Genomic DNA, 19,495 nt, shown 5'->3' with positions numbered 1-19,495 from the left:
TAGGACAACTAGAGAGAAAAACAACAAGGTAACAGGAGATTTCAATAACATTGTAAACCAACTACTCCTAACAACCTAACATCTGTAGAACACTCCATTCAATCGGAAAATAGGCATTCTTTTAAGTGCACTTGGCGCGTTCTCTAAGGAAGACCATATGTTAGAACATAAAGACCATAAATCAAGCCACTGAGCAATTAAAATTATACAAAGAATATTTCCCAAGAAAAATAGAATAAAATTTAAAATCAATAACAAAGAAAAGATGAGACATTCAAAATCTGTAAAATAATACACTCCTATGTATTCAATGAGTTAAAGAAATTAGAGAGGAATACAGAAAATAATTTGAATAAATAAAAACAAGAATAGTAAACTTATGGTTCACATAACTACTATAGTAGCTACAAGTGTAATTATAGCTACAGATGGCCATATTAAAAGATTATCTCAAATGAATAATCTAACAAACCATCTCAAGAAACTAGTAAAAGCAAATTAAAGTCAAAGCTATTAGAATGAAGGAAATAGAACAAAATATACTACAAATAAAATTACTCCTATTCTAGAGAACAGGAAAAACAATAAAGACTATCAATAAAAACAAAGAAATGGTTATTTGAGATCAACTAAATTGAAAATCTTTTACCTAGACTGATAAAAAAGGAGAACAGGATGAAATTGCCAAACTTAGAAATGAAAGAAGACATCTCCACTGACCTTACAGAAGAAAAAAGATTATTTTACGAACAAAGTTAGATAATTAAGATGATGGACAAACTGATACAAGGATACAAAAACAAATTCAGAATGTGTATAACAAGTAAAGAAGTTGAGATAGTAATAAAGGACCAGAAGGCTTTACTAGAGAACTAGCAAATATTTAAAGAATTAATACTAATCCTTAACAAACTCTTTCAAACAACAGAGCAGGAGGGAGCATATTCTGACTGTTCTATGAAACCAGTGTTATTTTTATATAAAATCAAGGATATAACAGGCAAATAGGTCCAGCAACACACACAAGGGACTATGTACAGTCTGACCAAAGGAATTTTACTCCATGATTGCAAGTTTGGTTTGACATATGAAGATCTACTAAAGTAACACACTACATTGATAGACAAAAAGACCAAAATTAACTCAATAGGTACAGGAAAAACACTCAACAAAATCCAGTATCCTTTCATGATGAAAACTACTCAACAAAATAGAAATAAAAGGGAACTTCTTCAACTCTATAAAAGCCACTACTAAAACCCTCAAAACTGATATCATACTTACTAGTAAGGAAAGCACATGGCTTTCCTTGAGATCAGGAATCAGACAAGAACAAGTAATGTTATCTCTAATTGCAAAGGATAATGTCTTGCCTTCAGAAAAGCAAAGGAACTTCAACACACTATTAGAACTGGTAACAATTCATCAAGATTGCAGGATGCACAATTAATATATAAAACTCAAACTCCATTTTGTTGCTATACATTTAGCAATCAACACTGAGAAAATAAAATTAAGGATCTTATCCATGACTATAGCATCAAAAAATACTTAGGCATAAATTCGACCAAATAAATGCAGAACTTATAAACTAAAAGCCACAAAATGTCATCGAAGTAAGCCTGGCCCAAAGAAACTTAGGTCCCATGGTTTCCTTTATTTGCAATAACTAGTATATGTCTGAGTCAAGCGGAAAATGTCAGATAAGTTGATGTTAGGGAAATGAACCCTAAGATATGTATTCAAATGTTTTTTTTCTTTCAGATGATTGTTTCTAACACATTTATAAGATTATTTCTGTATTGCTTTTTATGTCCCTCCCCCATGGTATAACCCCTGCTTTCACTGTATTTGAGATTGGTATAATTTGTGGAGGGGAAGGGAAAAAACAAATGGTTTAAATAGGGATACAGGTGGACCCATTGCAACAATGAGATGTACAAGTTGTTATGTGGAAACACAAACTTTACAACTTTGGTGGGAGGGGGAGGAAGACTGGGTGGGGGGACAGGGGGAGGATAGGAAGGGATGGGAAGGGGAAACAAAGGAGGAGGCAACAATGCTTGGTGAGAAATGTACTCATTATCTTGCCTATGTAATTGTAACCCCTCTGTACAGTATTTCACAATAAAAAATTAAAAAAAAGAAAATTGAAATACATAAAAAGGTATAGCAAAATTATGAAGCAGAAAACTTCATACTATTCATAGTTTACGTAGTACCTTTACCTAAGAATCACTCTGAAGCTTCTTTTATTTATTTGTTATTTTTGAAAGGTTAAAGTTTGAGACAGTGACCATGTGTTGCTTGTTTCTGTCTAGCAAAGCAACATGTGGTGATAATCAAAACACCTGGTTGATTGTGTGCCTATATAAGACCTGCAAATCCTTAGCTCGGGGCTCTCCTCCTGGGCTCTGCTGTGTCGGAGTGTAGGACGAGGCCCAAGCTGCAACCCGGTTAAATAAAACAGCTGTAGAGCCTGACTCTCGATGGTCTTCTTGTGGGGGGTCCTGTGACCTTGGCATAACATTTTTAATACATTTTTAATTGTGAAAATACTGTACAGAGGGGTTACAATCACATGAGCAAGGTAATGAGTACATTTCTTATCAAGCATTGTTGCCTCCTCCTTTGTTTTTCCCCTACCATCCCTTCTTAGATGCATTTCCTGGGCCCAGCCCAGAAATCATGGTTCAGTGAGTCAGAACTGAGATTCAGGAAGCTGTGACTTAGCCATCCCTGCAGATTTACTGTGTTCCCAGGTACCATTCTCCAGTCTTAAGAACTTCAGTGGCGACTTGCCACACAAATTAGTTTATAAATAACATTAAAAAAAAAAACAACAAAATCACTCTTATTTTGAACTAAGGTATAACATGGAAATGCATGTTTTGTAAGAATCCATTCCTTGAAATAGTTCAGAGTGCCAAATTCAAGGGCAAAGCAAGTCAGTATTGACAAAATAAGAATGACAGCAAACCCCCTTTCCTCTCCCCCCTCCCACCCCGAAGAATCCTATCAGGTTCCATGAGTGATTTTTTTCCCTAGCCCCATGACTAGGAAATGCTCAACCAGTGTGATCAACCTTGGCAGACGGCAGGGATCTCAGTAAGGAGGACACTGAGACCCTGATATCTTTCTTCTGTTCATCCAATAACACATTCCTTTGTTTACACCACAGAGGATGGAAACACCACAACTGTTGCAAGAAGAGGCCAAGCATGTCCATCAGGCATTCTGAGTTTAATGAGAACCAAAGATCACTGGACAGGGAGTTATCTCAGGCCTATTCCAGGGTAGAGCTAAGTTTAAGGCTACAATTAGAGACTGTCCTGAAATGACTAGGGATGTGGATTCTCATCCAGGACCCACCATCTGCCAGGCACCTCCCACTCCAGCCACATCTACCGGGGAGGAGGACCCTTACTCACTTCCCATCCACCGCCTCCACAATCTTGACCTTGATCTCCTGCTCGTACAGTGTGCGCAGCATCCGGTCCCGCCTGTCCTTCCTGCGTTTCAGGTTGATCATGAAAATCTAACGCAGGAAGCCAAGGAGAGAGAGAAACACAAGGCACTCACATCTTATTCTAGGAAGTCTGAAAAGTTTAGTGCATGTCAGGATCAAAGTTATTGGTCAGCTAAGGATGAGAAATGACAGGAAAAACTGTGATGAGAGTGAGTACGGGATTTATCCAAATTGAACTATTTTCAAAACAGCAGCATCTGTAAGGACCTACCCTTACCTTGGTTACTCTGATACTTACTGAAGAAGATGTTCTCCCTACTCTTGCAAAACGAAGTTCAAAAAGTTACTCATCAAGATGCTAAAGGTGAACTAAACATACAGCACTAAGAGGAAGGAGACAATTGCAAATGGCTAATGCTTGTTTGTGTGTGTGTGTGTGTGTGTGTGTGTGTGTGTGTGAGCATGTGTGCTCCCAAGACTTAGGCATTATCTCTTATTATTATTATTATTTTGTCGGTTGTGGGGCTTGAACTCTGGGCCTGTGCACTGTCCCTCAGCTCTATCAACTCAAGGCAAGTACTCTACCACTTGAGCTACAGCGCCACTTCCAGTTTTCTGTTGGTTTATTGGAGAGAAGCATCTCACACCCTTTCCTGCTGGCTTTCTGGGCTGGCTCTGAATCTCAATCAGGTCTCAGCCTCCTGAGTAGCTAGGATTACAGGTGTGAGCCACCAGTGCCCTGTAGATTATTTTCTTAATGCTAGTATTCTCCTTTTTGAGCCACAGATCCACTTCTGGCTTTTTGGTGGTTAATTGGAGATAAGGGTCTCATAGACTTTCCTGCCTGGCTTGGCTTTGAGCTGCATTTCTCAGATCTCAGCCTCTTGAGTAGCTAGGATTAAGTGCAGATGCCACCAGCAATCTGCTCAAGCGATTAATTTTATTATCAAAAGTTAAGGGCTTCTTTTTCCCCCAGTTTGAAACCAGGGCTTTGTATTTGCTCTGTTTACTTGCTCAGCTTGCTTGCTTGTCCACTAACACTTCTAGCTTTTTGTAAGTTATTTTTCTATTTTGGGGGATGGAGTCTCACAGACTTTTCTGCTAGGCATGGCACTGAATCTTGATCTTCTGGATCTCAGTCTCCCAAGTAGCTAAGAATATAAGTAGCATGAACTGTAGTGCCTAGCCAATTGACTTTTATTTAGTTTTGCTTTTTGTGTTGATACCAGGGCTTGAATTTAGTGAGGACCTTGAGCTCTTGCTTGATTTGCTTGCTCATACATTGCCATGCTTTCAGTGCAATATTGTACTGGCGATTAGAGATGGAGTTTTACAGATTTTCTGCCTGGACTGGCTTTGAATCTTGATCCTTTAGATTAGTTAGGATTACAGGCAAACTGAGTCACTAACACCTGGCCCGAATTGCGTTTTAAGTCCTGACTATTGCCCTTTTTAAGTTGTCTGCTTTGGACTAGTTCTTATGCCTTGGTTTCATTATTTGTGAATCTGAGATAAGAATGGTCATTGCCTAAGTACTGCATATCAATTTATCATTTACATCCAGCAGATAAAAGTAAAGGCATTCAAAGAATAAGTGTTTTTATTTCCAGAGCTTCCAAGAGCTTTCAACTTTAGAAGCTTCTTTGTTAGAATTCTTCAACTCCTTTAGAGAGACAAGAGAAAGAGGTAAGGACAATGATCCTTGCTCTGGGGCATAACTCTTTGGTAAAGGAGAAAGAAATGGAAAGACATAATTCCAGCATTGTGTAGTTGTAGTTCTGTGGGAAATGCTGTAGAGGGAACAACTATCTGGTCCATGAAGTAAGGAAGAATATGAATTCAGATTTTTCCCTTGGGGGCCAGGTGCACATGCAAAGATCATAAGACTACCATAGTCTTCAAGATTGGGACACATTAACTGCCAGCAAGAAATGCTGATGGCCTGAGTATGAAGAAGGAAAATCCTACAGGAAAAGTCAGCAGGCATTGACTTGGTCCTGACTAAACATATGGATGACTTTGAACAAGACATTTACAATTTCTTGCTTCCATTCTCTCTTCTGTAAAACTCATCTCTCAAATCCAACACTGTGTGTGTGGTATATAAATAAACTTTGCTTTATGCTATGAGCAGAATACAGAAGAAACTTCGTCTTATTGCCAGTCTGGAGTTCAGGCTATTCTGCATTAAACTTTGGTTCAAAGGTCTCTTTGAGTGTCATAAGAAATACGTGTTTTAGTAGGTTCAAGAGCTATGTGAACTAAAATTTCAATCCCCCTGTGAAACCTTCTCACTTCTGTTTATTTCTAAATCTCTCAGAGAAGAAACTGATAGGTGGAAGGTGTCTTTGGAGATGATCTTTCTGATAGATGGGAAATCAGGTTAAGTATATCAGGATTTCATTGCCTCTTTTGTTTACTTAACTATAATAATAATGATATATAATAATAATAGTAATTTTTGTCTGTCATGGGCTTGAACTGAGGGCCTGGAAGCTGACCCTGGACTCTGTTTGCTCAAGGCTGGCACTCTGCTACTTTGAACCACAGCTCCATTTTCAGTTTTCTGGTGGTTAATGGGAGGTAAGAGTCTCACCAACTTTCCTACTGGGACTGGCTTTAAATCTTGATCACCAGATCTCAGCCTTCTGAGTAGCTAAGATTAAAAGCGTGAGCCACCAGTGCCCAGCTTAACTAAATAATTTTTTTTAAAATCTGTGGTGACTCTATTTGCCTATTTCTTGGGCCTTTATAGTGTAATGAGTTCCTCTTTTATGTCCCATTTTTCTCCCTGTTTAGAATCCTCTTGTCACAGGCCTATTCCATACCACCACCACCACCACCACTACCACCACCACCACCACCACCCCCTCCCCCTCCCTCCACCGCCTTACAGATGTAGAATGCTTAAGCACAGAGCCACCTGGGGTCACTCCAGGATAACAGAAACCAAACAAAGTAAAACATGAGCAAAACGAATCCCCAAGGTCCCCTCAAACCAGAGACCTCCATTCCGGGAGGCTTTTAGTAAATAACAGTTCCGCTAAGACAAGGGCAATAAAATCGGTAGCCACGAAGGAAAAACACAGACAGCACAGCTCGCTCATACCCAGTGAACAGTAAACAGAGGAAGGAACTGCAGAGCCAAAGCAGCCCAGACACCTCCAACGAGGTCACAGGGCTGGGCAGACTGAAAGGGCCTCTGAAAGCCCTTTTCCACCGTCTCATGTCTGTGCCAGAAAAGGACTGAGCAAAGCAGAGTCTCCGGACCTGTTGTCTTCTAAAGTTGGCTTTTTCCAGGAGGACTCTGGAAGTGACTCAGGCCTTATACCATCTCCCGTCCAAAGAGGACCAGGGCTAAAAGGTCCTGGTTTTTGTCTCATTTTATTAACACTCTCTCTCTCTCTCTCTCTCTCTCTCTCTCTCTCTCTCTCTCTCTGGATATATATGGGACACATGGGTCCTTTGGTTTAGAGAACTGGAAAGCTGCAGGAAAAGAGAGCCATTAGTGTGAGTTCCATCAGCATCTTCTCATGGCTATATTTTGTGCAAGTCCATGTGTATTATAGTTACTGCTTTCCTTCCATTAAGCAGTGGCAATGAGCACCAATGATACTGGACTGTTGCCTACCCAAGGTCCAGAGAGAGTTGTGTCTCTGTGTGCAGACTTCTGGACACCTCCAGACCACAAGGAAGGAGTCAGTGATGTGAGTTGTAGTCGTGGCTCTGCAGGCTCTGGTGTACAACGCTTCTTCAATGTTTGTTTCACTGGTTTTCCTTTGTTTCCCTCCATCCCTCCCTCCTTCCCTCCTTCCCTCCTTCCTTTCTTTCCTTTTTCTCTCTTTGTCTTTGTGTGTCTGGGGTTTGACACCAGGGTCCTGGCAAGTGCTTTATTAGTGAGCTGCATTTCAGGCTGTGCTTCATTCTTAATACAATGAAAACTGCAGAGTTAATTTGGTCCTTAGTAAAGCTATTACCAAGCTCTTGTCTGTAGAAAGCAGAATTTTCAAACATATTTTTAAAAAAAATCTCTCCCTTTGTCCTCTTCCAACTTTTTTCTTTTTTAATGGAAGTACAGCAGAAAGAAAAAAAAGCAGCTCACTCTACACTGGCAGAAAAAAAAGCCAATGTCCTCCAAAAAAAAAAAAAAAGAACATACATCTTCTTTCCCTTATCCTTGAACCTCAACACAGAGTTTGATAAAGCAGGGCACATTCACTTTCCCTAGGAAATAGCGCCTTTTGTCCTGATGCAATGATTAACACCTGTTTCCAGGACCTTCCTTCATCAAAGATAGAATAGAGGCAAAACAACAAATAAGCACTTTTCGCAAGATCCCAGAGCCTTTCCAGCGGCCATGTCTTTGGTGCTGGTTCTCAATCAGATGCTTGGGATGGTACTTCAATACAGACTTTTCACAATACAACAATTACAGGGCTCACATGTACAAGCATGTGCTACACACACACACACACACACACACACACACACACACACACACACACACTTTCCTACCTCATCAAATCCCATCTTGTCTGGATATTTAGGGACAAGTGACACAAATTGGGAAGGTTCCATTGGAGGACGGTCAACTGGAAGACACAAGAGGCACACAGAAGGCTTTGTTAGTGAACTCAGAGTTCCAGTCACATGCCTGATCTTCAGGGCTGGAACCCAACCCGGGCCTTACAGGGCAGAGGATTGCTGTTAGGCAGGTCTTCAGGACTATGTGGCTATGCTGGAACCCTGGTAGCTGGAGCCCTGGCTGTTGGGAGCATTTGTTCACTGCAATTCTTGTTCCATACCCTGGCCATGGAGGATTCCAAGTGGAGAGATATTGTGATGAGAAATTTTATCGATTTGATCCTCTTAAAAGTGCTTTCACCTCTTTTTTGGTATTTAACACAGCAGTTTATGAATACAGTGCACATTGGTCACTGTTACAGCCTTCAACATTCTTACCCCACTTCGACCAAAAAATTTATGTACTATAGACTTCAATGATTGGAAATAATGTAGTGAATAAGGTTGAAAGACCTTGAAATTTCTGTGGTCTTGTAGGAACTCAAAGTACTGATATAATTTTCCTGAGAGGGCTAATGTGGAAATTTACCTAAAATATTATTAGCATAAACTGATTGTACAAAGGAGTTTCATTGTGATTTTTGCATATATGCATATCATGTAGTTTTTGATCAAATTCACTGTTATTCTTATTCTCTTATTCTCTCTTGACCTTCTCTTCTCTTCCCTCCTTTAAAATAATTTTTAATAGGGTTCCTTATGCTATTTTTTAAGTTTAGTGGTTTTTTTTTTTTTTTTTTTGTCGGTCGTGGGGCTTGAACTCTGGGCCTGGGCGCTGTCCCTCAGCTCTTCAGCTCAAGGCGAGCGCTCTACCACTTGAGCTACAGCGCCACTTCTGGTTTTCTGGTGGTTTATTGGAGATAGGAGTCTCAGGGTCTTTCCTGCCTGGGCTGGCTTTGAACCGCGATCCTCAGATCTCAGCCTCCTGAGTAGCTAGGATTACAGGCGTGAGCCACCAGTGCCCGGCTTTTAGTGGGTTTTTTTAATAACATATATACACACACATATCATACATATGTGTCTGTATATATATATATATATATAATGTACTTTAATATGAAGGAAAATGAGAGTTGATCATAGTATCATTAGGTTGCTAATAGTATTGACAATGATAATCACTGCAACTGTTACCAGTTTCTATTTGCTTCTATTTCAGGCACATGAAGCTAGTTATAACCATGTGAGATGCTTTTTTAAGGCAGTACTTGAAACTGAACTCTAGGCCTCATGTTTACTATGCAACCAGTCTACCACTTAGGCCATGCTTCAGTCTTTTTGCTTCTAGTCTTTCTTTTTTTTTCTTTTTAGATACATTCTCATACTAACTTAGCTTGGGGCTAGCCTTGGGCATCCATCCTCCTTACGTCCCTCACTCAAATAGCTGAGATTACAGGCAGGAGTCACCATGCCCAGTCTAGCCAAGAGACTTTCTGAAGAATGTTCAAACTAATGCTGCTCAACTCTACAGACCCACCTTCCAAGCTTTCCTGGCCCACAGCAATGATCATAGCAGCATCTGCTCTTATGGAGAAGCCACACATTAGAAGCTGCCTGGGATGCTGGCACACATAGAGAGCAAGTTGTCCAGGAAAGATGCCAGGACTGTAGGCTCTCAGCAGAAAGAAGTAAGCTACAGAGGCATCCTAGCATGGAGGTTTGGGGATCCCAACCTAACTGAGACGCAGTATGAAAGGCGTGATCAGTACAGTGGCCCCTTCACTAAGGTACTAGAGAGAGACCATGGCCAGTTTCACTCATGCCAACTGATGTGAAATTCTGGGGTGGGACAGCTTTCTTTTCTTCCTTTTTATATTTCCTTCCTTCCTTCCCTCCCTCCTTTCCTCCTTCCCATCATCTGTCCTTCCCTCCCTCTCTCTTTCTCTCTCTCTTTCTCGCTCCCTCGCTCACTCTTGCTCTTTGACACTTTCCTACCTCCGCCTCCTGAGTGCTGGGATTACAGATATGTACCACCACTCCCAGCAGACTGTGGTTTCTTATAATAAGCATTTGTAATTAAAGGCCCTTCATTTCTTGAAACACACACACACACACACACACACACACACACACACACACATTTTACTGGCTTCCCTTCCCTATCCAGTAATGAAGGTCATAATCCAAGAGAAAAGCCAAACAATGTATTTGGAAAAACCAAATATTCCAGGCAAAAATAAAGGAAACATGGGAGGCTGTTTATTTGTACGTCAAGGAGAAAGTGAAATTCTCAGTAGGGTGACACGGTCATTTGTTTTCCTCAATGAAGCAAGCAAATCAAACAGGGATAAGCCAGGCCCTACCCTTCATCATTCATGGCATAATGAGCTTCTGCTGGATTAACCATTCTCTTATACTCTCTCCCCAAACACAGATGCACAGTGACATCAGCAGAACAACTTGAGATCATCAATCTATAAGACAGAAGTGCGGCAGCCAGACCCGCAGCCTTCTTAAACATTCGTTGCCTTCAGCAAATGCTGGGAGGCAGCAGGGGTGAGGGACAGACTTAGGAATCGTAGTACCTGAGGGCCCGGAGACCCAAATGACCCAAGGCTCTGCAGACCAGGCTATGTGCTGTACTCAAGGCCACACACCTCAGACTCAATCCGGTGACTTCCCTTCCCACCAAGCATCAGCAGCCGGCCACCACCAACATGCCACTGAACAGGCCCATGAGGGAGTGTGCGAGGCCCTGGGATCATCCACTAGATGGGCTAGGCCAGCACACTGCCCGCAGGCCACAGGCCGTTTGCAGCCTGCCTGGCTCATGCCCAGAGGCCCAGCTGCTCGAGGGCAAGGCGGAGGTGCCCGGGTGGCACAGCATGCAGAGGTGTGGTACTACGAGTTCAGTACCACAGCTGGAGGCAGGGAAGGACCCCTGTCCTCACACGGTAGTGGGGAGCTAGCACATGAGGTAGGTACAAGCATCACAAATCAAAGTGAGCCACTCATGTGCACAGGGCACTCTACCTCTGCAACCTGTCACAGCCACTGGCTTACGGAGTTGTGGAGTCTCAGCCACTGACTTAGAAGACATGGATGGCACAACTCGAAATGCCAGGACATTGAACTCAGATCCAGGTGCTCGAGTGAGGCAAAGGAGAGAAGCACTAGCTTTAGAAAAGGCACCGGGGCTGGGAAGGTGGCTCAGTGGTAGAGCACTTGCCTTGCATGCCTGAGGCCCTGGGTTCGATTCCTCAGCACCACTTAAGCAAAAAGAAAAAAGCTGGAAGTGGCACTGTGGCTCAAGTGGTAGAACGCTAGCCTTGAGCTGAAGAGCTGAGGGACAGTGCCCAGGCCCAGAGTTCAGACCCCATGACTGGACCCCCCCCAAAAAAGAAAAGGCACCCCATTTTGATCTCCTCTGTAAGAGAGTACCAGTAGGAGTCTGAGAGCATGTTCAGTGGTCTTATAGCCTCTCTGATCTCAGGGCCTCTTTCTTTGATGGAAGAAGGGCTTCTGGGAGTGTACCCAGGGCCTCACACCTGTTAAGCATGCTAAGCTCTACCACTACGCCCCATCCTCGCCTTCAACACAGCTCCACTTCTGTCGAGGGCCCACTGAAATGGCAGATTGTTTTTTGTTTTTGTTTTCAGCAGTCACGGGCTTGAACTCAAGGTCTGGGTGTTGTCCTGGGAGCTCTTTCACTCAAGGCTAGCACTCTACCATTTTGAGCCACGGCACCATTTCCAGTTTTCTGGTAATTTGAGGTGAGAGCCTCAAGGACTTTTCTGCCTGGGCTGGCTTCAAACCACAACCCTCAGCTCTCAGCCTCTTGAGTAGCTAGGATGACAGGTGTGAGCCACCAGGGCCCAGCTTGTGGACTGGTTTTGATGTACCATCCAGGAGGAGGACTTGGCCCTCCTGACCATAGAAACCACTGCTCAAACAAGCAGGACAGGTACTGGGATCTGGGGACGCACTGGCTGGCTTTCCTCCTACTGCTTGCAGGTCTCTACCCCCTCAACTATTTCAGTCACTGCCTAGCAGCACAGCTCAGAGTTAAATCTGTAGCTGAATGTCTACAGAAAAGCAGTACCGAATCCAGAGGAGCTGCTTCCTCCCAGAACCCTCCCTGGCCCCGCTGTCCTGGGTGTGGAGTCTTAGTGTGGGGGCAGGGGCTGAGGGGACAGCAGAAGAGCTGCAGGGAAATAGTGCAAGACCTACCTGGTGTGCTAGCAGCCTTGGGGAGCTGAGGAAACTGGAAGCAGCCAGAGGAAATGAAAATGGAAGTAAAGTCACTGGATGGGGAAGTCTCTGGGGATACACTCCCTCCCTGGCAGCTCCACTCCACCTCAGACACTCAGACGTGGGTAATCAAGTGCCTATACATGTATGTAAAGTCCTTCTACCAAATGCGTTAGATGCATGAATATGTCCACATTCACTCCTCTCCATTTGCCTTCCCTCCTCCCTCTGGTATCCAGACCCACAGCAGAGCCTACTTTTACTTCCTTGTCATTTTTTAAGCGAATATCATTTGGGCAGGTTTCACTATATTTTATCATTTATAACCAGAATAAACTCTTCTCCTGCCCTCTCTTTTCCCAGCCCACCTATCCCTATTAGTCAATAGTTTTGGATTTAGTTTTGCCGCTTTTTCATCTATAGATGCCATGTATTTCAACAGTATTAATCCTCCATCATTCTCTTTCCCTTTCCCCCTTCTTTCCAGTCCCCCTAACAATTCCATAGTTACAGTCATATTTTTTTTCTTCTCTCTCTATGTATAGAGGTATAAGTATTTTTATATCTATGTATATCATTTAGGTCTAAGTTCTACAAATGAGGGAAAACATGTCATATTTGGCATTTCTGAGTTTGGCTCATCTAGTTCAATTATTTCCCAGCAAATGACATACACCTTTATGGAGATATATAAATACATCTTTAAAATATGTAGTATATATTTAATATATATTTAAATAAAAATATACAGTTTTGGCTGTTCATTATTAGTGCACATGCTTGTCAAAATAATCTTCAACTGCAGATCTGTTCTCAACCACTGCAGTCACTTAAGTGCCTTACAATTTCAGTGTTTTAATAGCTGCCATTATCTTCACTTTTCATTGTACTTGCTTGTTTGCACAGGCAAGCAAACTGAGGTCTACCCAATGTGGCTGTGCCCAACGTCAGTGAGGAATTAGCTGAGTTGGAACTCAGCTTTAGACTTTCTGACCTCAGATACTATTGTATCTTAGTAATCTGGTTTTAGTAATCTCTCGTGGTGATCCATTGCTTCAAAAGGCTGATACTAGGCCAGGAGCTCATACCTGTAATCCCAGTTACTGTGGAGGTGGAGATCGGGAGGGTCATGCTTTGGGGCAAGACCTGAAAGAAGTTTGAGAGACCCCCCCCCACCTTAACAAAACAAATGAGGGGTGGTGGCATGCACTACTCATGTCATCTAAGTAAATAGGAGGAATGAGGGTCAGGCTGGCTAAAGAAAAGACAGCAAGACAAATAAAATAAAATTAAATTAAAAAAAAAAAAAGAAAGAAAAGACAGCAAGATGCTACATGAAAAATAGCCAGAGCAGAAAAGAACTGGAGCATGGCTTAACTTGTAAACCACCTTCCTATCAAATGTGAGGCCATTTAAAAGCCAGTACCATGCCCCTTCCTACGTACAAACCCACAAAAAGAGTGATACAGAATAGAGGCACCTGAAATGTCCTGTTGCTTCATGCTGGGATTTCCAAGTCCAGCCTTCCCATACCTTATAACTTTCTCATGTCTACCATCCTTATAAGATTTAGCCTCCTGTTAACTTTTCATTTGGGAAGCACATACCTAAATTTCCTGTCCAGCTTCCAATGCGTTGAATTGTTAGTCTACACAGAGTATTGAACACTGTGGGTTTTTTTTGTTTTTTTGTTAGTCGTGGGCCTTTAACTCTAGGCCTGGATGCTGTCCCTCAGCTCTTCAACTCAAGGTGAGCACTCTACTGCTAGAGCCACAGCACCACTTCCGGTTTTCTGAGTGATTTATTGGAGAAGAGTTTCACGGACTTTCTTGCCTGGGCTGGCTTTGAGCCAGCCTCAGATCTCAGCCTCCTAAGTAGCTAGGATTACAGGCATGAGCCACCAGCACCCAGCTAACACTGTGTTTTTAACAAGCGATAATTATGATTATCATTCATTTGCATACCACTCGGATTCTCATGAACTTTCATTCCCTCTTAAAGACTCCTACTTCCTTCCTACTGGCTTTGCCTGATAAGACCTTGATGCTGGTTACACCTGGTTGTATTGTTCACTTACTCAGCACTAAGAAGATATCATTATAGGAGAAATCCCCAATTATAATTTCCACACTCCCTTAACTTGTGGAGTTGATATATATTGCTTTATTGGCATCTCTCAACCTTGCAAAGTCAGTGTCCTAATTCTGAGAAATTGATTTTCCATTCATGAGTGACAGAGCCTGGGTTAAAGTTGGTAATTCTGATTTTAGGTTCAGTGGTCTTGACAATACCATTTTCATTCATTCATTTATTCATTCACTTGTCTGCCATGAATTCAGCTAGTATTTGCTTGGTACTAGTCACATACTAGGCACTGTGGTAGGTTTTGGGACACGGACATTAAGGTAACAACCTTGTCCTCTAAGACCTAGAAGGTCATCTAAAAAGGAGCAGAAAAAAATCACAAAAGAGATTCTTAAAAACTCACAGAAGAGGGGCTGGGAAGGTGGCTCAGTGGTAGAGTTCTTGCCTTGCATGCATGAGGCCCTGGGTTTGATTCCTCAGCACCACACAAGCAGAAAAAAAGCCTAAAGTGGCTCTGTGGCTCAAATGGTAGAGCGCTAGCCTTGAGCTAAAGAGCTGAGGGACAGCGCCCAGGCCCAGAGTTCAGGCCCCACGACTGACCAAAAACAACAACAACAACTCCTCACAGAAGAGATTCTGAAGAGCTGGCCCCAGGAATTCTGTCAATGTGAACTAATACTTATGGTAGCATTCAGTCATTCATTCATTCTTCATCCACTCAATTATCAGCAAATACTTTCTGGATGTCTACTAGTTGATGAGCAAGTGCCAGACCCTGAGACTAACATGAAAAAGGGATTTACAGTCTGGAGGAAACAGTGGAAAATAGACACAGGCAACTTTCAAACCTCTCTTTTAAGTGGCTTATTCCATTGAAAATTCCTAGTCATCCCAGACTCTCTAGCAAGAACTGGGAGTTTTTCTCCATGCTTGTCTTTTGCTCATCCAGCTACAGCCAGCTCTTGCTGAGCCTTCCCCAACCTCTCCTTAGTCTTTTCCCCCCGCCCACCACCACTTTCTCTCCATGGCTCCCGTTCCAGTTCAGATTCCTATGGTCTTCTGTCTACTTTGCCATGCCATGTCCAAAATGGTCTTTTCATATCTAGCCAAGACCAGCACTCACTGAGTACCCACACTACATCATTGCTTTTCTTACTCTACAGCGACTTTCCTAAGTTCAAATTCCAGCCTAACATTTCCATGTTCCTCCCTTCAGAAAAAGTCCAAACACTTTGTAAATCATCAGAGATCATCCCACCTGGAGTCCTGCCTACTTTCCAGTCCCTTACTTTTTTTCCAGTCCAGTCCTCACTTTGCCTCCAGCAGCTCCATTGCTCATGTGTACATCCTACCTCTAGTGGTGAGTCACAGAAAACGCTCTCTCCTAGGAGAGCCATTGCCACCAGCTTCCCCTGGGCTAGGTGGATCAGTTCCTTTCTCCTTTGGCCTCACTGTGTCTTAAAAGTGCACAATACATTCAGCTGCAGAATACTAAGGCATTCCTACAGCATGCTAGACCCAGAACAGTGACAATACAATCTTCAAGGACATGAGATTTGGAGACAGTGAGACCAGTTCGAATTTCAACCTGCCATGTGCTTAGTATAATGATCTCATTACTTGGGGGGTCTCTGCACCTCAATTTCTTCATCTTTATTATTATGGGTTCACTGGGTTGTAGAGAATATTCATGATATAAGGAACAAAAAGTGGTTGGTATGATGTCTATGATATCAAAAACTCTGTTAAAGGGAGTCATAATAATAATTGTTGTGTTGACCATAAAATATTATATGTTATGTATTATAATATATTATAATTATATATTATAATATATAATAATATGTCACATATATGGACACATAAATAGTATAGGCATATATATAAACATATATGTGTGTTAATAGTTACATAATTACCAAGTTAAGAATTAAGTTCATGCCACAATACACTATTATAAAACTTATTGCCTTGTTTGCAGGGTGTTGTGTACCCAATGTCCCCCAGGACAGGAAGCTCCGACTTGTCATATTTGTTTGTCACACAGGGAAAGCTGGAGAATGAATGGAGAGCGGAATAGCTGTTTCAGCCAAGGCTGAGAGCCAGGAGATGCTGGGCCTCCATGAGGCATGCTGGGACTGGTCTAGTCACTTTGTCAATGAACAGTGCCATCACCCTGCCTTCGGGGTCACTCACTCATTGCTTCTATCTGCACATGGATGAGGGTCTCAACTTCTTCTTGCAGGGTCTGTTGAGGCTTCAGAGGGATGGGCAGGTAACCATAGTGCTCTCTGTTGCAAAGGTACATCTGGATGCCTGCAGAGCCAAGAAAGGAATGACATCAACCAATAAGAAGACACCAAGTTGGTTTATTTATTTATTTTTACAGTACTGTGGTTTGAACTCAGGTTCTTTTTCTTACAGTGGGCACTGTACCACTTAATTCATGGCCCAGCACTTCTTTGTTTTAGTTTTTAAAAATTTTAATTTATTAATTTTTTTTGTCAGTCGTAGGGCTTGAACTCTGGGCTTGGGCACTGTCCCTCAGTTCTTCAGCTCAAGGCAAGTGTTCACGACTTAAGCCACAGTACCACTTTCAGCTTTATGATGGTTAATTGGAGATGAATCTCATGGACTTTCCTGCCTGAGCTGGCTTTGAACAGTGATCCTCAGATCTCAGCCTCCTGAATAGCTAGGATTCCAGGCATGAGCCACTAGCACCCAGCTAATTTTTATTTTTGGATAGGGTTTCGTCTTTGTTTAAAGCTGGCCTCAGACCATGATGCACCTACCTAGGCCTCCCAAATGCAGGAAATCACCATCATATTTCTTGGCTGGGTGAGGGCCTCATTTTTTGCCCAGGCTTGCTTTGAACTGACCCTCCCAAGCTCTACCTCTGGATTACAAATAGGATTAGGATTACAAATATGAACCACTGTTCTCAGCTCCAGAAGATCCATTTCTTAGTGACAGCTGGGAAAAGTGAGAATGGCTACGGCTGATGCTGATTTGCCGCTGCAGTTGATTAAGTGGTTGTTCTGGGTACTGTCTATAGAGCTCAGAAATATCCTTTTATTAAAAAGTATAATGTAACATTGGGGATTGCAAAAATGCTGGCCTCTCTTCAGCCCAGAGGAAATTGATTTTTTTTCTTTCTGAAGAAAAAGCATGTGTATGGCCTGAAATGAACACTGAAAGCATGAAGGGATCAACAGGGAGGCAAAGAATCCCCGTTCCTTAGGGCAGAATGGAGCACTGTAATCCACCTCCAGGAAATAACAAGAAAATGAGCAGTCAAGTCTGCGTTTGATCTGAAAGCAATCAGGAAGATCCTGTAAGGCTGATAGATTATTAAAGCTAAATCTAGGCCCATATGGAACCAAAAATAAAAAAAAATACAAAGATATATTGAAATGTTCCATGAATTCCCTCTGCTTTTCCTTTACAGAGTTGGAATCAACCAAAAGAAACTTCCAAAATGAGTTCACAAAGGGGCAAAAGAAAGCCTGCATCTCCCACAAAGAACCTGCAAAATGACCTGGCCAAAAATATGTCACAGCCCTCTCAGAGTCAACTCTATCCTTCACAGCCCCTGACACTGAACTCTAGAGTTACAAAGCATCTCTGTTCAACACAACAGCTAGTAATGAAGGAATCCAGATGGTTGAATACAGATTCAGCAGGGGATGAGTCTTGAGTAATTAAAAGACTGCTTAGTTAATATGGTGAGTACACCAAACTCTGGTCCATGCCATTATGGCTCTGATTTGCTAATTGCTACAGCCATCAGTGTTTTCCTGAGAGAGAGTTATCTGCATAGTCACTTCTCTGTTTTGCACAGATGAAATATCTACCAGCCAGCCATGTCACTGGCCAACTCAGGTGAAGTTGTCACAATGCATTAATGGAAAAGAAAGGGGAAAGAAAGGGCTTTTGCCCTTCACTCCATCTGGCTGGAGTCTGGACTGCTCCACTGGGCTCTGCCACTTCTGCCTTCTCCAAGAGAACTCACTAGCTGTACTATTTGCCTATGGAGAAGCTTCCTGGACACTGCAAACCAAAACTGTAGCTTATTACAAAATCCTAAAGAATTTAGAAAGTGAAAGTCATGTATCTGCTGTTTAGATTGTATCTTTACTCTAATTAAGCACATCATTGTTTTGGTTATCTTTAAATAGTTGTACAAAGGAGTTGTCATTCAACAAAGCAGTTCATGAATACAGTACGTCTTGATCAATGTCACCCCATTCAACATTCTCATCTATCTCTCACAACCCAACCCTTCCCAAATTTTTCTTAACTTTGTAGGTTATATATCCCATATGAATGGGATATAAAACCTAGATAAGCAAGGCCTCAAATGTGAGACTTCAAGAAAGACATTTCAGACATGCAAGGTCATAATATGTATTTACTTTGCATGATATACTCAGGAAATTATTGGATGATACAGAAAGAGGATATGGAGAGAGGGAAAAAGAGAAAGTGGGAGATGAAGAGGAAGATAGAGTAAAAGAAAAAAGAGGATAGAGAAAGCAGAGGGGAAAGAAGAGGAGAAGAAAGAGAAGATGGAGGAAGATGGGAAGGGGGAAGACGACTCCTTCTGAGGAAAACTTGGGACATACACAAGAGCATCACCACATGGCAGGGACAAAGGAACCCCAGGTTGCTGGCTGTAGCAGCTCTCAGATAAGATGATATGAGAAGACGCCATGAGAGACGCCTTCACAAACATGCAGAAGGGAATGCCAGACGAACTCAACCTGAGAGTTCAGGGAGCTTTAAGAAAATGAGTGATTCGTTTTCAGTCGAGTTAATAATAACAAGAAGGAGTGTGTGTGTGTGTGTGTGTGTGTGTGAGAGAGAGAGAGAGAGAGAGAGACAGAGAGAGACAGAGACAGAGACAGACAAGAGAGAGACAGAGAAGGAAAGATAAAGAGAAACTAGATATACTCTAGAAATGGTTGTTTGGAGTTAGTATAATGTGATTATAACAACTAAACAACTGTTATCTTTTTTTTTGGGCGGGGGGGTGGTGGTGGTGGTGGTGGTGGTGGTGGTGGTGGTGGTGTACCAGTCCTGAGGCTGGAACTCAGGATTAGAGCTCAAGGCTAGGTCTACTTCTGTCTTTTTGGTGGTTAACTGGAGGTAAGAGTCTCACAGACA

General features: G+C 42.3%; 1 protein-coding gene across 1 annotated transcript in view; it reads right to left on the bottom strand.

The window, feature by feature from the left end:
- Nucleotides 1–19,495, bottom strand: part of Colgalt2 (collagen beta(1-O)galactosyltransferase 2) — a 103,035-nt gene that overhangs the window by 10,680 nt on the left and 72,860 nt on the right. The window contains exons 6-8 of the mRNA XM_042674435.1: nucleotides 16,526–16,645; nucleotides 7,985–8,061; nucleotides 3,432–3,538 (exon numbers count right to left, since the gene is read on the bottom strand). Of these exons, the coding sequence (XP_042530369.1) occupies nucleotides 3,432–3,538; nucleotides 7,985–8,061; nucleotides 16,526–16,645 (304 nt within the window). The remainder of the gene's footprint in view (nucleotides 1–3,431; nucleotides 3,539–7,984; nucleotides 8,062–16,525; nucleotides 16,646–19,495) is intronic.

The sequence above is a fragment of the Dipodomys spectabilis genome, unplaced genomic scaffold, assembly GCF_019054845.1.
Source record: "Dipodomys spectabilis isolate Male_0828 unplaced genomic scaffold, ASM1905484v1 ptg000019l, whole genome shotgun sequence".
Lineage (NCBI taxonomy): Eukaryota > Metazoa > Chordata > Mammalia > Rodentia > Heteromyidae > Dipodomys > Dipodomys spectabilis.
Note: the sequence above shows the minus strand (reverse complement) of the source record. Positions and strands in the feature narration are given on the sequence as shown.